The 25461-nt window shown below is 40.9% G+C and overlaps 1 protein-coding gene across 2 annotated transcripts in view; it reads right to left on the bottom strand.

Moving 5' to 3' along the window:
* Positions 1-14432: 14432 nt before the first annotated feature.
* Positions 14433-25461, bottom strand: part of LOC135482626 (S phase cyclin A-associated protein in the endoplasmic reticulum-like) — a 69558-nt gene continuing 58529 nt past the window's right edge. For both annotated transcript variants that reach the window (XM_064762839.1, XM_064762840.1), the window contains exons 27-28: positions 18430-18493; positions 14433-15040 (exon numbers count right to left, since the gene is read on the bottom strand). In XM_064762839.1, coding sequence (XP_064618909.1) covers positions 14940-15040; positions 18430-18493 — 165 coding nt within the window. In that variant the 3' untranslated portion in view covers positions 14433-14939. The remainder of the gene's footprint in view (positions 15041-18429; positions 18494-25461) is intronic.

Here is a 25461-nt window from a genome sequence, read left to right as displayed (position 1 = left end):
CTCAGAGTTCATGGCAAATAGCTGCGAACGATCCAGGCCCTCTGCACGCGCACAGCTCTCAGTCAGACGGATATTTCCCGGGCAGTGCTTAAATTCTGTGTGAACGCTTTCTCCGAGATGATAATTATTTGACCGGGTACCAGGAAAGTGCATCTTAGGACGCCCGGTTTTAAAAAATTTTCACCGACATGTTACACTAGCAAACAGTGTTCACTGTTATATCTTTCCTATCTTGGAAACACCCCTGACTTCTTAGCCAGGCAAATGACCAGTCCGTTTTCGGGACGATAAGTACCACGATTGAGGTTCTATGGTCTCTCTACGAAATACTCCCCATTCGTTTTTATATTTACGTCAATTCACAAGCCGGGGGTGTCGTTTCATGGCGCCAAAATGTGCCATTTTGTCACAATTATTTTAGCAAACGGACGTAACGTAGCCTAATATTAACTGAGAGTAACCAGCATAACCAGGACATATCTCAACAGTTTTTTTCCGTGCTGCCAAACGGCTCTTAAGTAAACAAACTTGCACAATCTGCCACCGCAGATGAAACAAAACGCGACAGGTAAATAAGTAAATTCGCGGAGTTACGTTGATTTTCAAGGGGTATGCCCGTCTCGGATTTCATATTGAGTAAATCGTGATGTTGACAAATGGCTGGAATACCGTTGTAATGTTTGGATACAGATTGTTTGAGAGTCTTTGAATGTCGTCTGTATGCTACTGACTATACACTTACATCGATCAGAAGAGCATCAAAATGGAGGTTTTTTTATACAGCGCAATTGACGCAAGCCTCTGTGCAATCACCAGTATGGAGCTGCTGGGGTTCTGCTGGACTAAGGGGATCCGAAGTGCAATCAAAAGTGTCCTTAGTTTTGCCCTCCAGGAGGGCGTAAAATCATTTGGGCCGACATTCCAGATTTGGTACAAGGGATGAAATTCAAGATGGCGTCCAAGATAACCGCCGCCTCCTTTAAATCCAATCTATTTATTTCTTAATAAATCCCGGAATTTGAAAATTTCCAATTGCATAGATACGTACGGTACTAAATATGAAGTTCAGCATTGCCGTTGTGTAGAAAGATATACTAAAACACTATAGATATGCCTACCAAGTTTTCAGCCAATTCGTATGCATAATAATTGCACGATGGCATTGTGTTTAACAGGATCTTTCTATTTTCCTGGACCACCAGTAATTACGAACGGCGTAACCCTTTAAAAAGAAGAACAACGAAAGACTAAATTTAATCGAATAGAAATGTTATTTTGCAAAATGTACATTTTGTGAACTCTTTTCAATGTTGGTTAGATTGTCCGCTACCGCAACTTTCCTCTCTATATCGAGCACGGTTTACCGATTGGGCGGGCACGTCGGGAGGAGAATGGGTCGCGGACGGTCCAACCAATATCTCCAGGCCTTTTGAAAGCAGATCCACGTACATACTGAACGTGGCCCAAAGCTATTTGAGGTTACGGTTCACTATTCAAATACATCACATCATCCACAGACATTTCAATGACAGCGAATTTTAGATACTAGCATTCTTCCATACATATGCCTCGACCATTTCCATTCACAGAATGTATAGGCAAATGTACAAGAAAATTCTATACATATTCCAGGTTCGATATCAAAAGTCCAACAAATTTCAACTCAATCAAAGTCTGATTAATAGGATCTGGAGCTTGTTAGTTCCAAAGTAATTTTTAAGTCCATCTAACTTCATATAGTGTGTTACTCCACTCTATCCAAGTCGATTCGAACTCTGACCACAGGGAAAGTTGTAATTTTCATTCTATGTCATGACAGTGTCCACCGTCGGGTTGAATTGTTGCGGGTGGACTGTACTGCTAACGAACAGTTTCTTCATGGCTTTTCGAAAGCCCGTGCTTGTGGCATTAAAGATGATGATATTGAAGGCGGTGTGTTTGTACTGCAACGCGTGAAGAAATATCGTGAAGCTCTTGTCAAGGTATTCCACGTCTTTTTTGTCCATGGTCGCCCAGACTGGTGGGCCCAGCTCGTTAATCAAGAACAACGCCAAGCAGCTTCCAACGACACAAAAGGAAAAAAAGGCCAAGTTTATCCATCCGGCTCTGATCGACATGATATAGTAATCCCGGCTTTGGTACGCTTGAATCGCTATCGCGGTGTCGATCGCCCTGGTGATGTGCCTGTGGAACACTGCATGGAACATTGCGAGTATCAGGAACCCTAGCACTGAGAGAACGAAAAGGACCAAAGCACTTTTCCTCATGAACATGCCTGAATCGCTGTTGACGTCCGTGTAGGCACAAGTCGGCATCAGAGCACTCTTCAGTAAAGCGGAGGAGATGGCCAGAGTGCCGTACACGATGTGAATTATGATGATGGTCCGTTTCGAGAACGCAAAGACCGTCCGCTGTTTCGCTACATACAGGCGCAGAAAGCCTGCCGTCGGTATAATAAACAAGGCGAAGACGGACGATGTGATCGCGCAGGCTGAGGTCAAGTGGCAGAGAACTCCATCGAGACTGTCCCGGGAGAATACAGACATGAAGTTGATCGGAAGAGAGATGACGAGTGGTGGCAAGTCAAAGCATGCTTGTGTAAGGATCATCGAGTTGAAACTAGTTTGGAACTTGCTGTTTTTGGCGAAGACAGCCATGATTAGGATATTCCCAGGCAATCCAATGACAAGTGTCAATGCCATTAACCAAAGGCTGAATATATCTAGAGGATGCGTGAAGTTTTCATAGTGAAATACGCTGGCTTGACGAGAAGTGCACCAAGTTGTGTCTGAACAGTTCTGTGGAAACGTCATGTTTACCTCGGGCAATAATCGTCTCCGCAGCTTTAATACGCCCCTGAGAGAGAACAGGTAACAATGATGAAATATTTCTTTCTATTCTTAGCATGGGGCAGTTTCGGGGGGATGCAGCTGGCGCTAAACGTGTTGCGATAGTGACGTATGTTATGTTCCCCTCATGCATTAACATCTTCCAACAGGAAAATGGTGCTAATAGGTCGTGCGATGTCTTCCTTCGAATTTATTTTTTAATGATATCATTCGGAGAAGTCACGGTCCTGCTGAAAGCGATTTTGTATGACATGCTAAACTTGCCCCCTTGAATGACGATAGGAATAACTAGAACAAAATCTCTGACAAATTCATCAAATACGTTGTATGACCAGTGATTTGTAGAAGGTCGCAATGAACCCCCAAGTGTGTCATTGTCATCGGTCTGTATCATCAACTCAAAGACTAAGGCTCGCGTCCATCTGTCATTTTATTACCTTTAATGAGAAAGACGTACCCACCCGGATCAGTCAAGAACTCGACACACTTGTGTTCCGTTTTCAATTAAACATCCCATATTCGCCCATTGAGCGTGCCCCTCCCCTGGGAGCGACTAAATCAGGCTATCATAACCGCGGCGTTATCCCTCCATCGCGCAATGAATCGGCCATAATAGAAATATGAAGATGTCAATGATTGGCAATTGGCGGATAAGATTCTTGGAGCATCATTTGACACAAAAATGATGAATTAGGGTTCTGGGGGGCAGAATGTTATAGTCGGTTACAAAATTTAGTTGTGCAGCACGACCACTCTAATGCACCATATCTATTAAGGACAATGGTTTTGGTCCTAATCTTGTCATTTCCATTCAGATGGACGTCTGTTATCAGGACGCCTCTCTGTTAAGGATAGCAAACAACATTTTGTCAGTCCCGACTGCCATGTCCTTAATAGAGAGCATATGCTGTATTATGCTTGTATATCAGGAAGACGAGTGATCAGTTGACATAATGTTAAAACGTACTATTTAACTTTAAAACGAACGAAATACATGTACGACCTTAGATGTACATGAAAATGACTCTGCCATTGTTGAAAATGAAAGTGACGCAGTGATTTCTTGCACAATAAAAACATCGATTTATCAGCTTTTATATAGTGTACAATACTAATCATAAAGACATGGCAAGGGTCATTGTGCTCACCTCATGTGGAGGAAAGATGGATGAAGAGCATGGTATTGTGACATGTAGTGTTAGGTTTGATATAGGTCCAAGCAATTACAATTTCCCCAAAATGGCCAATTTACAGCACATTTGACCTCTGTGACCTTGAAAAGTAGGTCAAATCAAAAACCCGTAAGATATGTGATGTATCCTTGCTAGGAGTACCTGCCATAAATTTTTTATTGAAAACGGATCATTAATAAGAGACATATCACACTTTTTATGTTTTCAGTTTTGGTGGCCAAGTCAAGTCATGAACCAGACCGGACCGAAATTAGGTGTCAGAGTATGTCTGACCTAGGGGGTCATGTGTACAAAGTTTAAAGTTCATAGCACTTGCGGTTAGAAACGTGCCACACGATACGACGACGACGGAAGACGACAGACGACGACGGACACAGGGCTATTGTATAGACTCCCCTAACGGTGAGCCAAAAAAAAGAAGTGGGTATTGTCGCCTTTGATTTTGTAAACGTGCGGTAGCCTCTGTCAGTACTTTTGAACTTCTATCCACATGCTCGAGGATTGTGTAAAGATAACAACGGTGGTGATGTTGGCTCCTCCCCACCCCAAAAAACCAAGGCAGAACGCACACGAACGGAGCGGGTCTGGTATCAAGCAGATTCACGTATTTTGGTGCCCGAAGTCAACCCCCCCCCCCGCCGAACGAAACGTTTTCGTGTTGTTCAGGTGGGAACAAACAAGCCTGGCAAATTTCAGCACATGATGTTGGAGGTTAATTATTCATGGCACAAACACTATGTCAGGTTTGATGGAGCCGCGCTACCCAAGAACGCGCGGTCTGCGTCATCTTACATCATATGTCGATACCTGGAGAAAGCATATTTGAATAAATTTGATGGATTTCACTTCTCCACTTAAATAATCGATATTTGTCTAATATTTTATTCTCGAATTCAAGAATTAAATGGTCTTGGCAGTTTTAAAAGTTGTTTTTTTCGAAAAGTTTTTAAAGTTTTTTTTTTCGAAAAGGATTTCTTCGGAAGCGATGGATCGTTTTGTTTGGGTTAAACACCCAACATGCAGATGCCAGCAGGCGATGTCTCTTGTTTCTGAAGGTTTGCATATACATGTAGTTCTTTTTAGCAAATCATCATCATATACATGTTCATGTCCTTAGTAATCATTTGACCAAAATACATAGGAAGGGTGAAATTCTGAAAGATGATGAAATCATGGAAATTGATGCCCAGGGCTTCTCGCGCTCGTCGCCAAACCGCCGCTTTCAGGTGATCCAACCAAGCAGAACACTCCGTGGGCCATCAAGTGCGTGCGTACGTTTCCTCGGGGACCGCTATTCGGGAGGCTGGTCAAAGCGTTGACGGGAGACTGTGCGAACAGCGGAGCGTGGCGTGGAACTCACTTAGCTATTCTGCCGTATCGGCCAATCAGTTTTGCTCGAGTTCGCCTGGATGTCAGAACAAAACAAGGATAATTTCATGCTTAAAGTTGTCAAATTGATCTTCCCCGTTGTTGATTAATGAAAATGAAAATGAAAAGGTAAAACAACTAACAGATATAATACTATTCGTCGACCTGCGTCAGGAAATTACTGCCAAAATAATCATGTAATCTGTTCATACATGTATATGTCTTCGTTGTTGCTGGTGTAAACCAAGTTTTAGCAGTTGCATGCATAAAAACTGCACTACGGCATTGTGTGCATTCATAACTGCCTTTCTATTTTCCTGATCCACGAATAAGCCTACAGCCTACAGCCTACAGCTACAGCTACGGTTGGTGTTGCAGGCGCTCAAACCTCAATCCCGTCAGGCAAAATGTGAAGAACGATTTTTGCTGACATTATTATTACTCTATAATTCTAACCATCATCTAAAGTGGATTCAATTAATCCAGCAAGATAGATGGGGTCACTGGGATTCGAATAGGTTTTCAGTTGACAGCGACACAATTCCATCCAGGTATCCGTGAAAAATGCCTCTCCAATAAAGTTCGATTATGGTCACCAGTTCTAAAAGAAGGACGTCCCTTTTGTCGATGGGACATACCGTGTGATCAATTGGGGTACTGGGACAGCTGGCTGGTTTTGCATTCGGTGCAATTCCTCAGGTTCAAGGATTTTCTTATTAAACTAGAAAAAGCATCTACGTTATGCAATCTAATCATTCATAAATTTCAAATTTCTGTTGACGTGTTTGACTGACTGTATCAGGTGACGCCAAGATGATTGAATACTTTTGAATTTGAATAACTCACAAAATATCAATCATAAAATTACCAAAGTCCGGTCGTCGCTGAAGTCAATGTTTCTTGTGTTTTAGCTTGTTTGATATCATTTTAACGTGTTTGTGTGTGTGTGTGCATGTGTGTATGTGGCAGTGATCAAGCGGGTTGCATCATGTGACATCTTTGCTGCACTGACAACTGAGGTTAAGAAAGTTTTTAAATCGATAAACCACCTCCTTCGGCACTCAGGCAAGTCAAGTCTACAATTTCATTATTTCGGGGCCAGGAAAACTTTCGGCGGGTACGATTTCAGAATGATCTTTTCTGTACAGAGGAATAGTTTATCAGTTTATAAGTGTTTGTCGACTCAGTTAACTGGAACGAGACGACTCGAATATGAAGTCGGGGTCGTAAAAATGTGTCTCCTCCTACACGGTTCCAACCAAGCTCATTTTGTTCTGCTTCACGACGACAGTCTCCCCCGTTTTGAAATGCACAATGATAGCGCAACCAGGTCTGAAAATGGTTGATTAATGAGGGAAGGTCCGCGGATTAGGCCGGCCAGCTACCAGGGGAAATCAAATCGCCAGCACGCGCGCATAACAAAATACTAATATTTCAATAATAATCGGGGCTATGATTTGGAGATTTATGTCCTTGTGGTGCGAGAAAGTGACTATGAAGTGGGTGATCCGTATGCGCTGCAGAATAAATTAAAGTAATATTTTGTTTACTTTCGGCTTGGCGAATGAAAACTTCCATTTCGAAGTTCATTCCCGTCCCTGTTGATGTGGGACGGGCGGGTCGGTTACCGTTCCTGAGTGTTCTCCTTACGTTCAGCAAATACAAGACGACCATGACTGACATGTTTTCCGAAAGTCCCCAAATGAAAAACCCTGGCCTCTCTGTTTGCTATCAAGCTGCCAAATGTCTGAAAACACTGAAAATGGGGAATGTTACCGTTCACTCGCAATCTCCGAAAATTTGGCTTCTTCGAAGCTCGAATGCTTTGACAGAATTTGCGCCATTCGTTCATACACCTGCCTCGACTAACAAATAAATTCCCAAGTTCAAGCAAGATGATCTCTCCTCGCCGTCATATTTATTCAATAAAATGACCCAGGGCCATTGGGGAATTCTCCACGGAGATAGCTAATTTTCTGCTTAAAGAGAATCGCCGCCTCGCCAGGATTAGAGTGTCTCTCGTCTAATGCCAAGCGATTTAACGACACCGCAGAAGGATTTGATGGGCAAACACAGCTGGCAAGCCTGAAATGTCTATTCAGGCGACTCCGGAATGTTTGTTTAACCTTTGTCTTTCGATTGCAAGGTGTCGTCTCGGGAGAAAATGGATTTCAAGTTGCCGCCAATCGCTTTGTTTCTTTGGATGGAGATTCAGTTTGATCCTTATCATTATTATTGCAATGCTACGAGGCAGGGATCTCACCCCTTGTCAAGCTACTAATATGAAGCTATACTTCAAGGTATACACCCCGGACGCAGTAGATCGGTCCAGTCGCGAGGAAAGACGGATCAGGATGACAAAATGGACTGCATAGGAGTCTACTTCAAGGCAGATTCGAAAATATTGGGAGTCACCTTTCGGGACAGCGCAGTAAAGCATCCAGTTTCGTCTTCAGTCTGATGAACTGGCAACAAAAGTATGCGTCTACCTCTCATACACTCTCATATTCCCGCATCAAGATATACCACGGCTATACATGCAAGTTTGAAGGGAGTAAGACCATGCGGTTCAGGGTGCCCTTCCTGCGGCCTCGAAAGTATCAAGCAAGTTTGAGACAATGACGCCTTGTCTTTCAATTGATTCTGGCTCCTGTCGAAGGCAGTCTCTCGAAGACCGTCCCTCAAGTAGAGACTGTCAGTTCCGGGCTTTCAGTCGGATACCCGGATCGATCGACACGGAAATTATCAAATCATTGACCGACAGCAAGATCAACAAGGGTCCAGCAGACGGCCATACCCCACTTGGATACAGCGCACGGGAAATTACAGTCCCGGATGTTGCCAATAAAAGATCACGGCGGATTTGAAAATATTTTCATTTGACATGGCGTGGGCATTATTCTCTCCTCAGATCGTTATTAACCCTCGACCGGGCTCAGTCCGTTGGCCCCAAATGCAAACGATGGACAGTCACTGTTACTAGTCCTACAGCAAATTCAGCTCCGGCTCACACGTTGCCCTTTAATAACAAATACACAACAAATAGCGTCTCGCAAACGAGCGGTTTCTGTCGCTGCGACCAGCGATCATGATCAGAAGAGACAACAAAAATCTCTTGTTTGCGCTGGTCAACGTATAGGCACCGCCCTGACATCAATGTCAAACCTAGCGAAACAGGCCACACCGAGGTGTCAAAATCAAACTGTGCCTGCCGTCAATGTGACGTCACCCTGTATGGCAACAGTCAAATATCATTGAAGATTGGTTGCTACATCCGGATTTCTCGAATGAAAATACAGATGCAATGGCTCTTTCTATAAATTCATATCAACGTCACTCGAATACTCTATCACAACTTCAGCATGTTAGTTAAAAATCAATATGCAATGTACCTTTCGTCAGGACTTATCTTTAAAAAACCTATGATCTTAGTCCTAAACCTGATATAAGTTGGCTTATAATGGCATGGGTTGTACGCGGTGTTTCTCTGTAGTCGGGTTGCGGTTCAGTCAGGGACGGCCGCCGAGACTCTCGGCTCTATCTAATCACTATTAACAACCATCTGGGGTGTTTTCCTCCGGGTCGCCTACAAATTCCAGGGCTATTAAGCGCTATCTGCATATCTCTGCGGACCACATATCACTGTAATATCCACGATATTTTCAATTTGGTTCCCTTGATCTCATCTGGTGACATGATGGTTCGAGCTCTAATGTCCCCACGGAACGTAGCTGAGGCGGGCGCCACGATGAATGAATTAACCCGAATGGCTTTTACGAACTCGAGCGAACGAAGTCGACTCCAAGCGGTTAAGCTGGGAGCTATAGCGGGTAGGGATGTTTGTCACTTGATTTCAACAAAGTAACGTGCGCTCCGTCGTCAAAATTAAGGCCGTTTTACACAGGTGGTAATCAGACACAGGGGAATAGCCTGCCTGGAAATAAAGCACCTCTCATCGGAGACAATAAAATCTGAATAATGCTCTTCACAATATCCGAGACAGTATAATCTGATCAAGAGTTCCTCACACCAGAGACAGTGACAAATGCATATTCCTCACATCAGAGACGGCACAATCTGAACATCTTAACAAATGTTCCTTACATCAGAGACAGTGCCAAATGACTGTTCCTCACATCGGAGACAGCACAATCTGAACATCTGATCAAATGTTCCTCACATCAGAGACAGTGTCATCTGAATGTTCCTCACATCAGAGACGGCACAATCTGAACATCTGATCAAGTGTTCCTCACATCAGAGACAGTGCCAAATGACTGTTCCTCACATCGGAGACAGCACAATCTGAACATCTGATCAAATGTTCCTCACATCAGCGACAGTGTCGTCTGATTGTTCCTCACATCAGAGACAGTGCCAAATGAATGTTCCTCACATCGGAGAATCTGAACATCTGATCAAATGTTCCTTACATCAGAGACAGTGTCATCTGAATGTTCCTCACATCAGAGACAGTGCCAAATGAATGTTCCTCACATCGGAGACAGCACAATCTGAACATCTGATCAAATGTTCTTCAATGGATCTTCCTCACATCAGAGACAGTTTCATCTGAATATTCCTCACATCAGAGACAGTACAATCTGATCAAATGTTCCACACATCAGAGACAGTGTCATCTGAATGTTCCTCACATCAGAGAAACCACAATCTGAGCATCCGATCAAATGTTCCTCACACCAGAGACAGTACCAAATGAATATTCCTAACATCAGAGACAGTGTCATCTGAATATTCCTCACATCAGAGACAGTACAATCTGATCAAATGTTCCTCACATCAGAGACAGGAAAATCTGATCAAATGTTCCTTATATCAGAGATAGGACAATCTGAATGTTCCTCACATCAGAGACAGTGACATCAGAATGTTCCTCACATCAAAGACAGTACAATCTGAATGTTTCTCACATCAGAGCCAGTACAATGAGAATGTCCCTCACATCAGAGTCAACACAATCAGATTATTTCTCACATCAGATACAGCACAATCTGAAAATCAGAGACGGTACAATCTGATCAAATGTTCCTGGCATCAGAGACAGCGCAATCTGAATGTTCCTCACATCAGAGACAGCACAATCTGAACATCTGATCAAATGTTCCTCACATCAGAGACAGTACAATCTGAATGTTCCTCACATCAGAGACAGCACAGTCTGAATGTTCCTCACATCAGAGACAGCACAGTCTGAATGTTCCTCACATCAGAGACAGTACAATCTGATCAAATGATCCTCACATCGGAGATAATACCATCTGAATGTTCCTCACATTAGAGACAGCATCATTGGAACATCAGAGACAGCACAATCTGAATATCCCTCACGTCAGGGAGAGCACAATCGCAATGTTCCTCACATCAGGGACAGCACAGTCTTAAAGTTCCTCACATCAGAGACAGCACAATCAGAACGTTCCTCACATCAGAGACAGCAGAGTGTTAATGTTCCTCACATCAGAGACAGTACAATCTTGATATTCTTCCCAATATCAGAGACAGTACAATCTGAATGTTCCTCACATCAGAGACAGTACAATCTGAATGTTCCTCACATCAGAGACAGCAGAGTGTTAATGTTCCTCACATCAGAGACAGTACAATCTGAATGTTCCTCACATCAGAGACAGCAGAGTGTTAATGTTCCTCACATCAGAGACAGTACAATCTTGATATTCTTCCCAATATCAGAGACAGAACAATCTGGATGTTCCTCACATCAGAGACAGTACAATCTGAATGTTCCTCACATCAGAGACAGTACAATCAGAACGTTCCTCACATCAGAGACAGCAGAGTGTTAATGTTCCTCACATCAGAGACAGTACAATCTTGATATTCTTCCCAATATCAGAGACAGAACAATCTGGATGTTCCTCACATCAGAGACAGTACAATCTGAATGTTCCTCACATCAGAGACAGTACAATCTGGATGTTCCTCACATCAGAGACAGTACAATCTGAATGTTCCTCACATCAGAGACAGTACAATCTGAATGTTCCTCACATCAGAGACAGTACAATCTGGATGTTCCTCACATCAGAGACAGGACAATCTGAATGTCCTCACATCAGAGACAGTACAATCTGAATGTTCCTCACATCAGAGACAGTACAATCTGAATGTTACACACATCAGAGACTGTACAATCAGAATGTTCCTCAAATCAGAGACAGGACAATCGTCAGAGAAAGTTCCATCTTTCACAGAGTTCACTGTGTTCACAGAAACATCAGTATGTGACCAACTTCGTGTTATCACTAGCCAACTTAATCCTTTTACCTGCAGAAAATGCGTTGGCACACATATCATTAAAAGTGTGCATTTGGGGAAACTGAGGGGCACGAAAGGCTATAATAGAACACACAGAAGAACACAACAACAAATTAAAGAAAACTAAAATATTATTACAATATTTCTCACGTACATTTCAGCAAATTCTAATAACTTAAAAACAAACACAACATACCTACATAAACCAGTTATACAATGTACACAGATATGTATATTAAGCTTAAAACGATGCAGTGAATACATTTTGTTTAACAGTGTTAATTGGTCAAGTGTCAATTTTCTTAAATTATCTGTGGTAATTTTACCATAGAGAATTTTTTACCAAATGAATATGAAAGCCTACTATTCACTGTGGCCAGTGGTATAGTTGTTGTGTTATTGGGAGGATGAGTCCACTGACTATAGTTGGGGTATTAAGTGTACACACTAAAGCAGCTGAGATATGACCAGATTTAGGTGGTACATTTCCTGGCCGAGCTGAACTGACCACCCTGAATCACAAAGAAGCCGGTCAATGGACTCTTCTTTCCTCTTATATAGCAAGTGTATGATTGTCCACAGTGCTATTTTCATCAGTATACAGATAACAGAATTACAAAAAGAAGAGTAATTGCATGAGAACAAATAGCTATATAGTGCAGTGAAATCAATGGGTTCCTTCCCCGGTCCCACTACTCGCAGAATTTAGGGTGGGGCCACTGCCTTTCGCCGGATGAGATTGACCCCCATATCTAGAGAAATAATAACAGATTCGAAACCCTCCTTTCCCCGATCAATTCTTTTAAAGGTAGACTGTAGGCAGGGACCAGGGAGGCCTGATTAAATTACACAATGTCACCAATAAGTGCCTCTTTTTATCTTACAGTACATCAGCACCATTGGCATTGAATAATGTCAGAAAGTGAAACCAGACCTTAGTTCTCTAACTGCACATATCAAGCAACTGGAGACCACCCAAAGCACCAACTAGCTCCTGCCTATAGTCCCCCTTTAAGGCAAGAAATTCAAACTCGTTCTAACAGTAAAGGCTCTACTTGGGGACAAGCTTTGGGAACAAAAGAAGTCCTTTTTGTGTGCCATGATGTCGCCACTTTACTGTATGATTTAAAAATGCTTTTGTGTGGCAAAACATTTTATGATGAGTACGTGGACATCAGTGGAACATTTTATTTCAAAATTAAATTTGGAAGACCAGCTCCCAAAGGGCCATCAACTTTGCACATATGCACCAAGAGGCAATTGTGAGAAAAGGAACAACAGAAAATAATCACCTGCCATTGTTAGTATCCATCAAACATATCAAGAGATCATGAAAGAATATGGTTGGAAAAAACCCAAACTATTTTCACCTACATTGTATTGATCCCCACTCTCCTTGTAGAGTTAAACAGCCGTAGAACAGAAAATGAGAACTTATACTGAGTAACACTGGGTGTCCAGTGTACTGACATAAATGGGGATAAAATATCTTGTTTTTAGCTATATATTTTTTTGCATTTACACTGTTCTTTCACAACATTGCAACTGTCAGCAACTACAAAAATTTCTGGAAGATTGACATGAAATTGGTCTCCAACAAACTCTGCTTCAGGTGCAAAAACGCACACAATCTGGAACCTGTACTCTTTACATTTGATTCGATACTGTTTACATGTATTGAAGAATGAGGAGAGTTACCATTGAAATTAGTGTGGACCAGACCACCAGAGAGACAGTTTCAACCTTTTACTCAAATCTTTATCAAATACATGTACTGTAAAAAAAAGTATTTACACTCAAGTATATACATGGAAAGCACAAGTAACGCATAATTGTACACCCCAAATTTCCACACCATTATAATAATGTTCCTCGACATAAAATTCCACAACAATTTGAGGTTGGCTCTTGCCATCTACAGCATCAATCCTGGCAATGATATAAAGTCATGTATTATGTGATGGGTCTTAAGTACAATGTGTCATAAAGACATTGGACTGGTATTTCAATCTACTGTAGCATGCATCATTGCATGTCGGACCAGAATGCAGGTCCACCGTAGTGAAAAGGTTAAATATGTGTGTCGGTGCTGAGACATCTTAAAAATTCAGTGTCCCAAAGATTTGGTCACTTCATTGACCCTTTAATTCTTTGGAACGGAGGGTGAATATTTGGGTGTTTGTAGTTAAATTGAATACAAAAATTAACTCATTTTATATCACTTGCAAACAAAGCACAGTTCTACCCCACCTCACAAGGTTGACTCATTGCCAGACCACTGTCAAACAATGTTCTGAAAACATCAAGTACATTTATTATTTTATACCAGGTAAAAAATGTTGTCCAATTGACTCTTCATAAATTCCTTAAAATTCACACCACATCTATTCCATGTTTTTTTTACTGACAAACGATCATCTCACAAAAAAACATGCACTTTCATATTATAAGTAACGATTCAGTATCCCAAGATATTCACCAAACATTTAAAACATCTAAAACTGGGCATTCATAAAAAAGTCGTCAAAAACTCTCATGTTAAATTTATGATACAAATATGTGACTCGCTCTACCAAAACTAGGCGCTTGTCGCATCTGAACTTGACAGGTTGATACGGACTTGTTGTTCATTTCCCTATTGTAGACCTTTTGTTGAATGTGACCAAATGTGTTTGGAACAGATTTCACAAAAGGTCAACAATAGGGAAATGAACAACAAGTCCGTATCAACCAGTCAAGTTCAGATGCGACAAGCGCCTAGTTTTGGTAGAGCGGGTCACATATGTTCATGTATTCAAGCAAACATAAAAGATGTACTAATTCTGTATGAACTGTACTAATTTTGTATGACCTGTACAAATTATGAATGAAATGTACAATTTTCTTATGATTTGTACTATTTTGTTTGACCTGTACTACATGTAATTCTGAATGAAATGTACAAATTCTGTACGGACTGTACATGTATATGAACTGTCATAGTTTCTTTTCTTCATCTGCAAATGTAAGCATTTACTGGATTCAAGAGCAACTGACGTCTTAATGACAAATCAGACCACACAAATATATCATTCATGTCAAATCCCCATGGGGAATCCTGATCAATTGATGCGTTCACAACTGACAACTCATGTATATCATCTTAGAGCTAATTTTGTTCATCAGCCCATGTCGAACACTCAATACCCGTCTTTGACCTATAAATGGGCAGGCGCAGGTCATATTGTATAATCTATGTTGCTTTGAAGTATTCTTGTGCATCATCCCAAGATTCAACTGGGAATCGACTTGGAAGGGCCATCTTCGGTTCAACTTCTTTGGCCTTGTCCTTATCTGAAATATACAAGAGAAAGACACTGTTTTACAAGGCCCCTCACCCCACCTAGCAAATTTAGGGGGGCCATATTCCTAAATTCCAATCTCTGAGTTGATCAACAAAATTTTGACCCCCTCCCCTCTCTCTCTTTCAAAGTGTTATTCCATGGTACATAATAATGCCTTTATCTCAGATATTTTCAACATGCCATAGCAACCAAATTGTACCCATCGCAAATTCTTCAAAATTTCCTATAAAATTCCTTTACTTCGACAATGCTTTAATCTTTTCTCCGGTTCCCTTGTTTAGATACTCAAAACTGCCAGTTACAAACTCGTGTTTATAAGACAGCATGATGCAAATGATGAACTCTCTGGGTTCTGCTTTAATATTGAAGAAGGTTATCATAGAACAACAACAAGCACGACAGGTTCGATGAATATAAACCAGATAGCAACTGGCTATCTTTTGGAAAACGATACTTGAAGTTTGTCTCCAAGTACAAAGGCAACATTGCATGTACTTGAAAATTTTTTGGAGATCCGATTGTGAGGACAAGCTGCGGTCATATTGTAACTCTTTGGTGCAAATCGAATCAATCCTACTGTAACAAAACACCTGCTCAGAAAGAACAAGTACAATTGCATGTCACACTCACATCACCATATATTAAAAGTGTTACATTTTCTGGCTTAATAGTCAATTAAGCAATTCGAACGGTGTCAAAGTTTAATGCATTTCCATCCAACAACGGTGCAGCCACCCTTGTAAATCTTGGCGGGACAGGTGTAAAATTTGATAGATAAATGCGAGGGGATAGTTATTCACTTTAGCCACGAGATCCTGCCATCTTCGCGGTAATCGGCGGAATTATTTTACGACTATTTTATGACGATCGCCGAGTCTCCTCAATCGATCATTGTGGCATGGCTGATGGATTAAAGCACCGTCGGAAGGTGCAGGTAAATATTTAACCAGCTCGCGAAGTTTCTGTTGACAGACGGCGGATTTTGAGTACGCAGTTCACGTTCTCATGCAGCAGTGTACATTAAAGAGTAGGTAGATTGAAGCTGCACTGCTCTTCATCACAGGATGTATTTTTCAAAATTGACCTATTTATGTTAGGTAACCATTCGTGCAAAAAAAAACAATAGAGTTAGAGTATGTAAAACATTGGTGCACACCCTCTTTACTGAAACTCATGGAGATGGATTTCCAGTCCTACCTAGTAAAATGAGTGCCGCCACCAAACATTTTAGCTTTAAATGTTCAGATAGTGATGAGGGATTGAAGTTTTCTGATTTTTAAAGTATTTTCTATTTATTCTGAACACAATAGAGTCTGTGCTACTACATGTATGTGTTTTTTTTCTGCCAAGTCAATAGCCTCCTGTTCAGCATACCACAGACTGGCCAATGTTTTTTTTTTGGGGGGGGGGGCGATAAAACGAACCGAAACAGACATGCTTGGCGTCATTGGAAAGACAATTTCATCAAGAATGCAATCTAATACTAATAGATGATGAAACAAATCTAATCTGTGCATATGGGTATGTGTACGAGTTGCAAATTCGGTGATTGTATTTGATAATTAAAAAGTTTTGAAAAATTGATGCGGGAAGGAAATGAATTGTATGGACAGGAATGATGAACTAAACGTTTTTTCAAGCTGCCTAGAACTTTGCAATGTTCTTTTCTCGACCTAAATTGGCATCCAACCAATATTTTGTATTGTTGTCAATGGCAGTACAAAATTTCTATGAATACTTTATTATCTTGATCAAGTTCGAGATTTATTAAGTACAAATACTATTAAATATTCTGCTATTTTTACTCCCCTATGATATCTGCAAAATTGCTGTTTTATTTCCCTGCAGGCCACCATGACATATTTGTATTACTAAAATACTATTCAATAAATTTTAAATCTTGTTAATATCACAATTTTCTGAATTAATCTAAAAATAAATGAATAATATATGTTTTGGGATAACTGCATGTTGAATAAACAAAATGATTGGAAAACCATGTTAATTAATTGAGTTAAATTTTGCAATGCTTCAATAGGATAACAAACTTAACTAGTATATGTCTCTCTGAAAAGCAAATAGCACTGTAAGCCCTGTGCGGAGAATGTTACCGAGGGAAACCAAAATTTGATTTCATTTGATTTCATGTTTTCAACTGGATCCCCTTGCGCCCAACAAACTTTAAGTCTCAGTTGGGTTTGAGCTCTTAAGGCGTTTTCTGCTTGACTTGCGCTATTCAAGAACAGAAATTTAAATAGGTCACCACCACCTAGATTCTGAGTGAAATGAACCTAAAGTATGGTCCAGGATGTCACAAATTTCTGCTACATGTATTTTCAATGCATCAACTGATGCACTGCCCCCTGGCAGCACAAAAATGAATTATATTCAAAAGGAAATTCACTTAACTATTCAGACTGATCTCAGGATTACACCCAAGAGTGTTTTTTTCTCAATGCAAGTCCAAATAAAATACCCATGGCTAAAAAAAATGCTCCCCTATCTGATAGCTCAGGTTCCCTCCAACCTCATGAGTACTTAAATGGCGTTGTCGTCTCCACCAGAATATAAACCCGAGGGGTTAATCTAGGTTTGATACCAGTATTAACATGATATTTTCTGGCACGCATAAACAACATAGAATTCTAACCCGAAACTGACCAATAATCATTCTACCAAAGACGACAACAAAGAGGTCCACAGGTCTCAGGCGATTTTTATTTCAAAGGGTGGGCATGCCCACATAATGGGTGGAGTATTTAGAGGTAATCTGATCTGCTTCATCCACATTGACAGATGTCAGTAAGAGTAGGAAGCCTTTCATCAAAGATATGGGGATCTTTTGACAAACTGCAGTAATCAGTGGAGGATGGGGGGCCTGATCATAGAGGAGGTGGTTTCAGTGACAGGTGATATTGAAATATATACTATTATCTTGATTAGAATTAACTCTCTTAGGACGGGTGCAATGTTTACCCAGAGGAATCAGCAATGACATTTCCGAGTGCTAACCTCGTCTTCAAGCAAATCCAGCCTAACAAACTAGCAATTTTCTCACCCTGGCAAAGCAATGTCAGGACACTAAAAGACAGAGACAATCTGAGGCTGGATTTGCTCAGAGAGGTGGCTGATCTTGACTCAAAGAGGTGGAAGACCCTCGAAAACATAGAAACTCTATTGCATTAACCATCAGATTTCAGCAGCAAATGCGGAATTTAGTCGTTTGCAAAAAGAAAATGAGCAAATTCAATTTTTACAGTATTCCTAATGATGTCTGACAAAACACCATTATCGACTTAAGAGCCAATTAACAAGCTGTGATGCTTTTGTTACGCACCCACAATCTCCTTACAACTTAAAATGTCATCAATCACTTACCTTGCAGTTTGGCAGTCTTTTTTGAGTTTTGTAACTTTGCTTGCTGAGCTTCCAATTTCTTCTCCTGGAAAACAGTAAACAAATTCACTCTGTTACTTTCTATCAAATGAAAAACCTCTCCCATGTAAAGAAGAACAGATTACTTCTTTTCCAATGCAGTTAGTATTTTGGGGAATCTGGAATAAACAGGATGCGATATGAGGAGCAGATCAACAATTTCTAACTTCTCAAACATATCACAGCTTCCAGTAGCAAGCTACGTCGATGGCAAAGTTGTGTTCAAATCTAGGATGCTGGTACCCCCCCAACAAATCGTTCCTGATATTCTGACCACATCACTGTAAATGGTTTGACCAAATAAATCAACAAGAGGCTATATTAATGGGCCACATAAAGCTTTCAACATGAGCTGGTAATGTTCAACTAAGTGGTACAATTCAGCCAGGTACTCTTCACACCAGATTATTCAGTGATGAGAAGGACACAGCGATTATGCATTTCAAGTTGAAGAAATCTGGTCAAGAGATGCAATGTTCAGTTAAAGTTTTGATCTTTTTTGTCTTCAGTGTTTGCTCTGCACTGGGAGTATGTGTTATTCTCCATCAGGGAGTGTCCCACCTCTAAGGTGGGATGAGCATTTTATGAGCCACTAGGTGCCAATAGGGTTTACAGGCCCAGTGGCTCTGTCTTTGGCCAGAGGTAGAGTCCAGCTACTCGTGTTTCTCAAATGGTGCATGGCGTCTTCTGCTTGCCCTGGAAGAGACAACCGTCACAAGGAACCTCATTTTAATTCTCTTTGAAAGGACCGTGCAGAGGTAGGAATTTTATTTCCTTGAAAGCCACGACGGTTCATCCAGAAATCCGGGGTTCTCTCTGGAATTGAATCCGAGCTGTATTGCATGGAAGACAGCTTTGAGCCTCCTCAATAAACAAATTCAAATCAAGACGTAAACTATTCTTGGGTCCTTCACAGCCCTCTGAGTAAAGTAGACTATCCCCTTTTCCAGAGTCGGTTAAGTTTGGTATCATGTTTTCATGAGAATGAAGAGACAAAGCAAACGTGAAGTTAGAATCTTTTCACTAAGACACAGTAAAACTAAAATAAACTGGACTCGACTCAAACAACATGTTGTCCACTACATACAAAGTCCATTATGCACATCACCAATATACATGCCCTTGGACATGCTGAAACTTTATAGAAACTCAGAAGACGGTGTGTTTCCTTATATGTAAGTCCCATAAATGCAACAATTTGGGATCATATCAATGTGTGACATTTTCAGCACACAGATGATATCATAACTTGATGCCAATTGTGTTGATAAATTTTCACTTTCTACATCAGTAACGTTAGTTTTTGAGCTTATGTCAGTCACATAAATGCCGTGCTGTTGGTATAACCTCCTGATATTACGTGGCTAGTGGTCCATTACTCAACAAAGGGTTAAGCAGACAAGACCCGCATGCTACAGACACAGCTATCTCCATCACATGAAACCTTGTTAAAAACCCTCGCGATTAATGCACTCACAAAGTGGGCTAATGCATCTATAGGGAAAATATTGATCAATAAATGGACTGTAGTAATTTACGAAATTGCAGCACCGAGGGGAATCCACGTCAAGCACTTAACGGCAAAAAGCTTCAATATATGCAACAAATTTATAAATCTTGTCAGCAAAATTATACCATGTAGACAAATCATTTACCAGTTACTGAAGATAAAAGCTCAAAGAAATTTTCCAGTAACATTATGATACATGTTGAAAAATTATTTACTAGATAGAAGTTCAAAAATAAAACAGTAATTGTTGACAAATTGTTTATTAGATAAAAATATTTTTTTAAATTTCCGGTAGCAGTATAATACATGCTGACAAATTATGTATTAAGACATATTTTTGAAAATTAGTATGAGGTGCGCATATTCAAAAGGTGCAAATTTTTAAATCTAGTATAAGTTGCGCAACAACAACTGCATACACTTCTATGTATCAAGACTATGAACACATTGCTAATATGATAACCAGGCAATATTTTGCTAAAACTGAGTGTCTCCATAGAGATGATAATGTTTGCAATAACGTGAATATCATCCACATAGACTGGATATGGCGTGAGGGTAAGCAACAAAGTTGAGTTGCTATACTCTCCGTGGAAAAGTGCCAGGGATAGAGAGCTCTATCCAGCTGAACCTAAAGTATGTTGTAGTTGAGAATTTTATTGCAGAGACTTGCGATACTCATCACTCGGAATGGTCAGTGGCCGAGAATGGCCTTCTCTGGCTGGCTGGCAACCAGTCTAGGAAAAGGAATAGACCTACTGGGAACAACAAACCCGAGTAGACGTCGCTTGTTAGACGCTAGGAGACCCAGCAAAGTCGGAAGGGACCTATTAGAATGTGGGTCTCCACGCAGAGCCAAAGAGTTTAATGCACCAAACAACTTTCAAGCGTTATGGCATTCTGACTGTGGGACGCGTCAGATTGAATGTAGATTCAATCTGAAACATATTTTGTGTGTCGTTTACACAAATATTTTGATTACGCAGACATTTTGGATCTGATGTCGATCAGATATCGCTTTTTTTACCATCCTGAAAACAGCACCACTAAATAATATTAGTTTATCCTAAATGATGAGATCGCCATAAAACCAACATGTTTTAGAAGCTGCTGTTACTCCTTTGCCACTGCCCAGGTGCGATTCTATCCTGGTCAGAGGTGAGCTCACCCACAAATAAACAGACCAGAGCTCCTGAACATGATTAAAGTTACCAAGTAATGATGAGATCCCCATAAAATTAACACTAAGAAGCAGTTGGTTCTCCTCTGGCACTGCCCAGCAGAGGTAAACCCAATCTAAGCAGAGGTCAGCCTCTTCTACATTCAGTACAGACCATATTCACAAAAGATTGCACCCAGATCAACCCTTCATAAGCCCCAAGGGTACCAGGCCGTAAAACGTTCCACGTCAAGTTGACCAATTTTAAATCTGGCCAATCATGACACTACAGAAAGACTGACAAGGTCAAAGAACCACAAGTCAACTCAGCAGCCACTTGGCAATGCCTAGAGGTCAATTTTATCCTGGTCAAAGAGGTCATGTAGGCTGGTTAGATCAACATAGCACAGCGTAACCAACCGCTACAAAAAGTACATTCACACACGATCTCAATGCTCCATTACCCCCAAGGGCAGCAAAACGATTCACCCCAAGGTGGACAAATTTTTCAATTGGCCAATAATGGCTGTGATTGGGGAGCAGCCACAGTTCCTCAGGGCAGTGTGACACTTTGCCATTAAGCCAAGACCTGCGAGGAAAGATCAATTAATCCCACATTTCGTTGGGAAAGTATCATCTGTTTGCATTAAAAACATGCTTGTCATTATCGGCTGAAGACAACGATACGCGCAGTCATTACCACAAAATGTGCAAAGTAACAAAGCATTTCCATTAAGGCGCGCTATAATTATTTAGCGGAAAAAATCGCCGTAATACTCGCGAAGTGACACACCTGTACGGATTGACAGAAATCCCAGATATATCTTGTCTTTTCACCTGAGATTAAGCATCATATGTCTTCCTTTACTTATAAATTGCGAGATAATCTGTCGCCTTTACTTCCCATTAGTAAAAATAGTGATGTAGGATTTCTATCTCGATGAAAAGGGGACACATTATCACACCCCGAGGGAATCCATCTTTGGGGAAAACTGTGTGTGGGAATGAACGGTGGGTGTTGAGGGATTTCAAACAAGGCACCTCCGAGGAGAATGGAATATTTCATATGGAATAAAGTTGCAGTTAATCCGTAAATTGGTAAGCGGTAAGTTTTCAAGATGTGAATGACTGAATGCAAGTATATAGTCGGTATCACGTCGGCAAAGTCTCTCCTTGTCGTTGTAGCGCGCAAAGGTGCTGATGATTATGAAAATGCAGATGATGACAACAAGGGGAAGAAGCTTTTGAATTGACACAGCCTCTCTTGTTGTACCACATGAACTGCTGATGATTTCGGGAGACTAAGACGACAAAGGGAGTTTTATCAAATCAAGATATAGTCTCATGGCCTCTCTCTTTACACCACACCAAAGAAGATGACATACAAGAAAATAACACATTGACTAAAAAGGCATTTATTTTTGTGGCTGATCTCAATTCGCAAAAATTAAAAAATTGCGAAATAACACAATCTGTCAAAATAAAATCGTACATACTCTCATATCAACTCATTCAGGACTCTGGCTTAATCATCCCAGCCATAAGCCATAACTAGGTATCAGAAGACCTTCCCACCATATTTGTTTTGATACAGGACCTGGCACGACACTGTGTCAAATGCCACACAAGGCAGTTGACCCGGTTACTGGTCGGAGTCAGCCAACGAGAGCAGATTTTTTCTCCAAGCAAGAAATTAATATCATTTGTAATTAAATTCATGTTGCCTTCCAATGACTGAATAACAGGAACAATATGGCCAGAGTAATAACCACAAAACAACCTCAGCGGCACTCCCAAATGAAACTGTCCAAACACATCAACTTATGAGAATATTCAACAACTCATTCATCACCAGTCATAACAAGGTAGCCATCCATGAAGTTTCAAAAGACCCCCTGACCATTTATTAGCTTACGGGACCCACTGGGCTATATGAAAATTACAATATAATAAATGCCTTTGAAATCTGGTTGTAAGCAATCAAAACTCAGGATATTAAACCTAGTTTGTCATAATAGTAACGAGAGATGGAAATGAATCGATGGTTCTCGTGACGAATACAAACTACGCACGGTTTAACATATTCATACGATTCGTGTGTATCAAATGAGCTCGAAAGCAAGGATGTTAATATTGAAAAGAGCCGTCTAACAGAATACTTTGAAATAATCCCGAGTTGATGAAACCGACTCGAGACAGATTCTCAGATGAGAGAGTCTAGTTTGCGGCTGGATTAGAAAACCTGACTTCTGAGAACCACTTGACTCCTTTCACTACCACAGGGTTATGGCAGTTTATAAGACCCCTAGCCCCCACCTTGTACAGACCAAGCTGCCGGGATCCCAACATGGCTTTTGGAGAAGTTTTATTGTAATTAGCTAGCGTTACTGTCCAAATTTTAGGGACGAGGTCCTCACTGAATCAAGTGCAGTGCTTTCATCTCGATTTTCATGGTGTGTTATTAAACCAACCAAAAACTTTTAAGGACTGCGGTGAATGATGACAGAACTTGTGAAAAATTCAGCAGAACAGATTACTGTGGGCCAATAGTACGCAGTATATGGACCCGGTAAATACCGTGTGCGGTAGCAATTAATTGATACAGAAAGGTGGCTTTCCATACTAAACTAAGAGAAAAGTCTGACTGATTTTTCTATGGTCTGCACATATCAGCGCCTAACCATCTCGTCGTGATCAGCAGTTTTTTGGCACCTTTCTCTGGTTGCAGAGACAAGTGACTTCGAGTTGAAGTTTTCTGAAATTCACGTTTGGGCTCATTTTACTTGAAATCTAGGTGGTGATTACCTATTTTACCTTCAGTTTCTGTATGGCCCAGACTAAGCGGAAAACATAGACCCTTGCTATGGTCTATAGTTCTATAGTTGCGTCAAATAGAAAACGTGTTAAAAAGCAAATGGCTGTGTCACCTGAACCAGGAGGTAATGAATGCAACAACAGCCTTCCCCAGACCTCACACAAGGCTTTTAGCACCAATTCGCAAAACGCTTTTAGCGCCAGCTCAGTTCTCCCACCCACTGGTTGCAATGGAAAATATTTAAAATCCAACCCAACAAGCTTCCCAAACAAGACAGAAACCGAACAAGATCAAGTTCATCATGAAATGTTCCCCAGACAAGATAGAGAGTACCCGATCCATGACCTGTAACTAACCCGTCCATTAAGCAAGAACCCAACAATATTTTCCAATTTCATCCCTATTATGCCGCAGCTCCAATTCCTCAAACTAGGATTCCTATGAGAGTCAAGAATTACAACTTCCACCTAAACTTTGACTTGTGACCATGGCTGAAGTTCTTTTGGGATTTCCGCGCTACTTTAGCCAACCGAAAGGCACAATGGCTGGATAAGAGCTTTAAGAGCATTCATTACGACGACATCTCATAGGGGAGATGTGGTTGCTAAAACAGTGAAATCTTCCATTCATCGGACGCCTTCATGACTTACACCAGAATATTAGGTGGGTGGGTAACCGGAAATAGGATGTGTAAACTAATATCTATTCTAAACCAAGCGTCCTGCAAACAAGCGCTTTAAATCACTACAACCTGCAATTAAAATTGCAAGGGGTGGTCATCGCAGCAGATATCTGTGAGAAGAAGTGATGGACGCAGCGAACTGCAATCAATTCCAAACCCAGCGCTTACCAGTTTTACCAGCAGAAGAGAAATCCCTTTGTTGCAGCAATTATAATCGAAACTCTCATCTGCGCAGCACTTTTGCCAAAATATGAAGGGCTGCTAGTTCTTACATTGCATTTACAAAGGGAAATTTAGACGACATTCGTAATTGATTCGATTTACCTGTTGTCGTTTTTTCTGTTTGTCTGAAATGTCCCGTTGTACTTGACCTGAACACAGCCGGATGACAAGATAAATGAAATGGCCAGGGCCATTGTGCTCACCTCATGTGGAGGAAAGATGGATAAAGAGCATGGTATTGTGTCATGTAGTGTTAGGTTTGATGTAGGTCCAAGCAATTACAATTTCCCCAAAATGGCCAATTTACAGTACATTCGACCTCTGTGACCTTGAAAAGTAGGTCAAATCAAAGAAGACCCGGGTGACACATTGAATGGTTGTTAGAATTAGATGTACCTATGATATAAAATTGGTGCCAATCGGGCAAGTCATTACTAGGAATAATGGCATTTTGAAGAATTTAGGATTTGGCCCCCTCCCTGGAGGCTAAACGGCAAATCAGATCGCACCAAACTTCGGTACCTAAGATCACCTGACCAAGGGGTACATGTGTACTTAATTTGTGATCAATAGTCATTGCAGTTAAG

This window comes from Lineus longissimus, chromosome 2 (assembly GCF_910592395.1).
Source record: "Lineus longissimus chromosome 2, tnLinLong1.2, whole genome shotgun sequence".
NCBI lineage: Eukaryota > Metazoa > Nemertea > Pilidiophora > Heteronemertea > Lineidae > Lineus > Lineus longissimus.
This window is presented reverse-complemented; position numbering and strand designations above follow the sequence as displayed.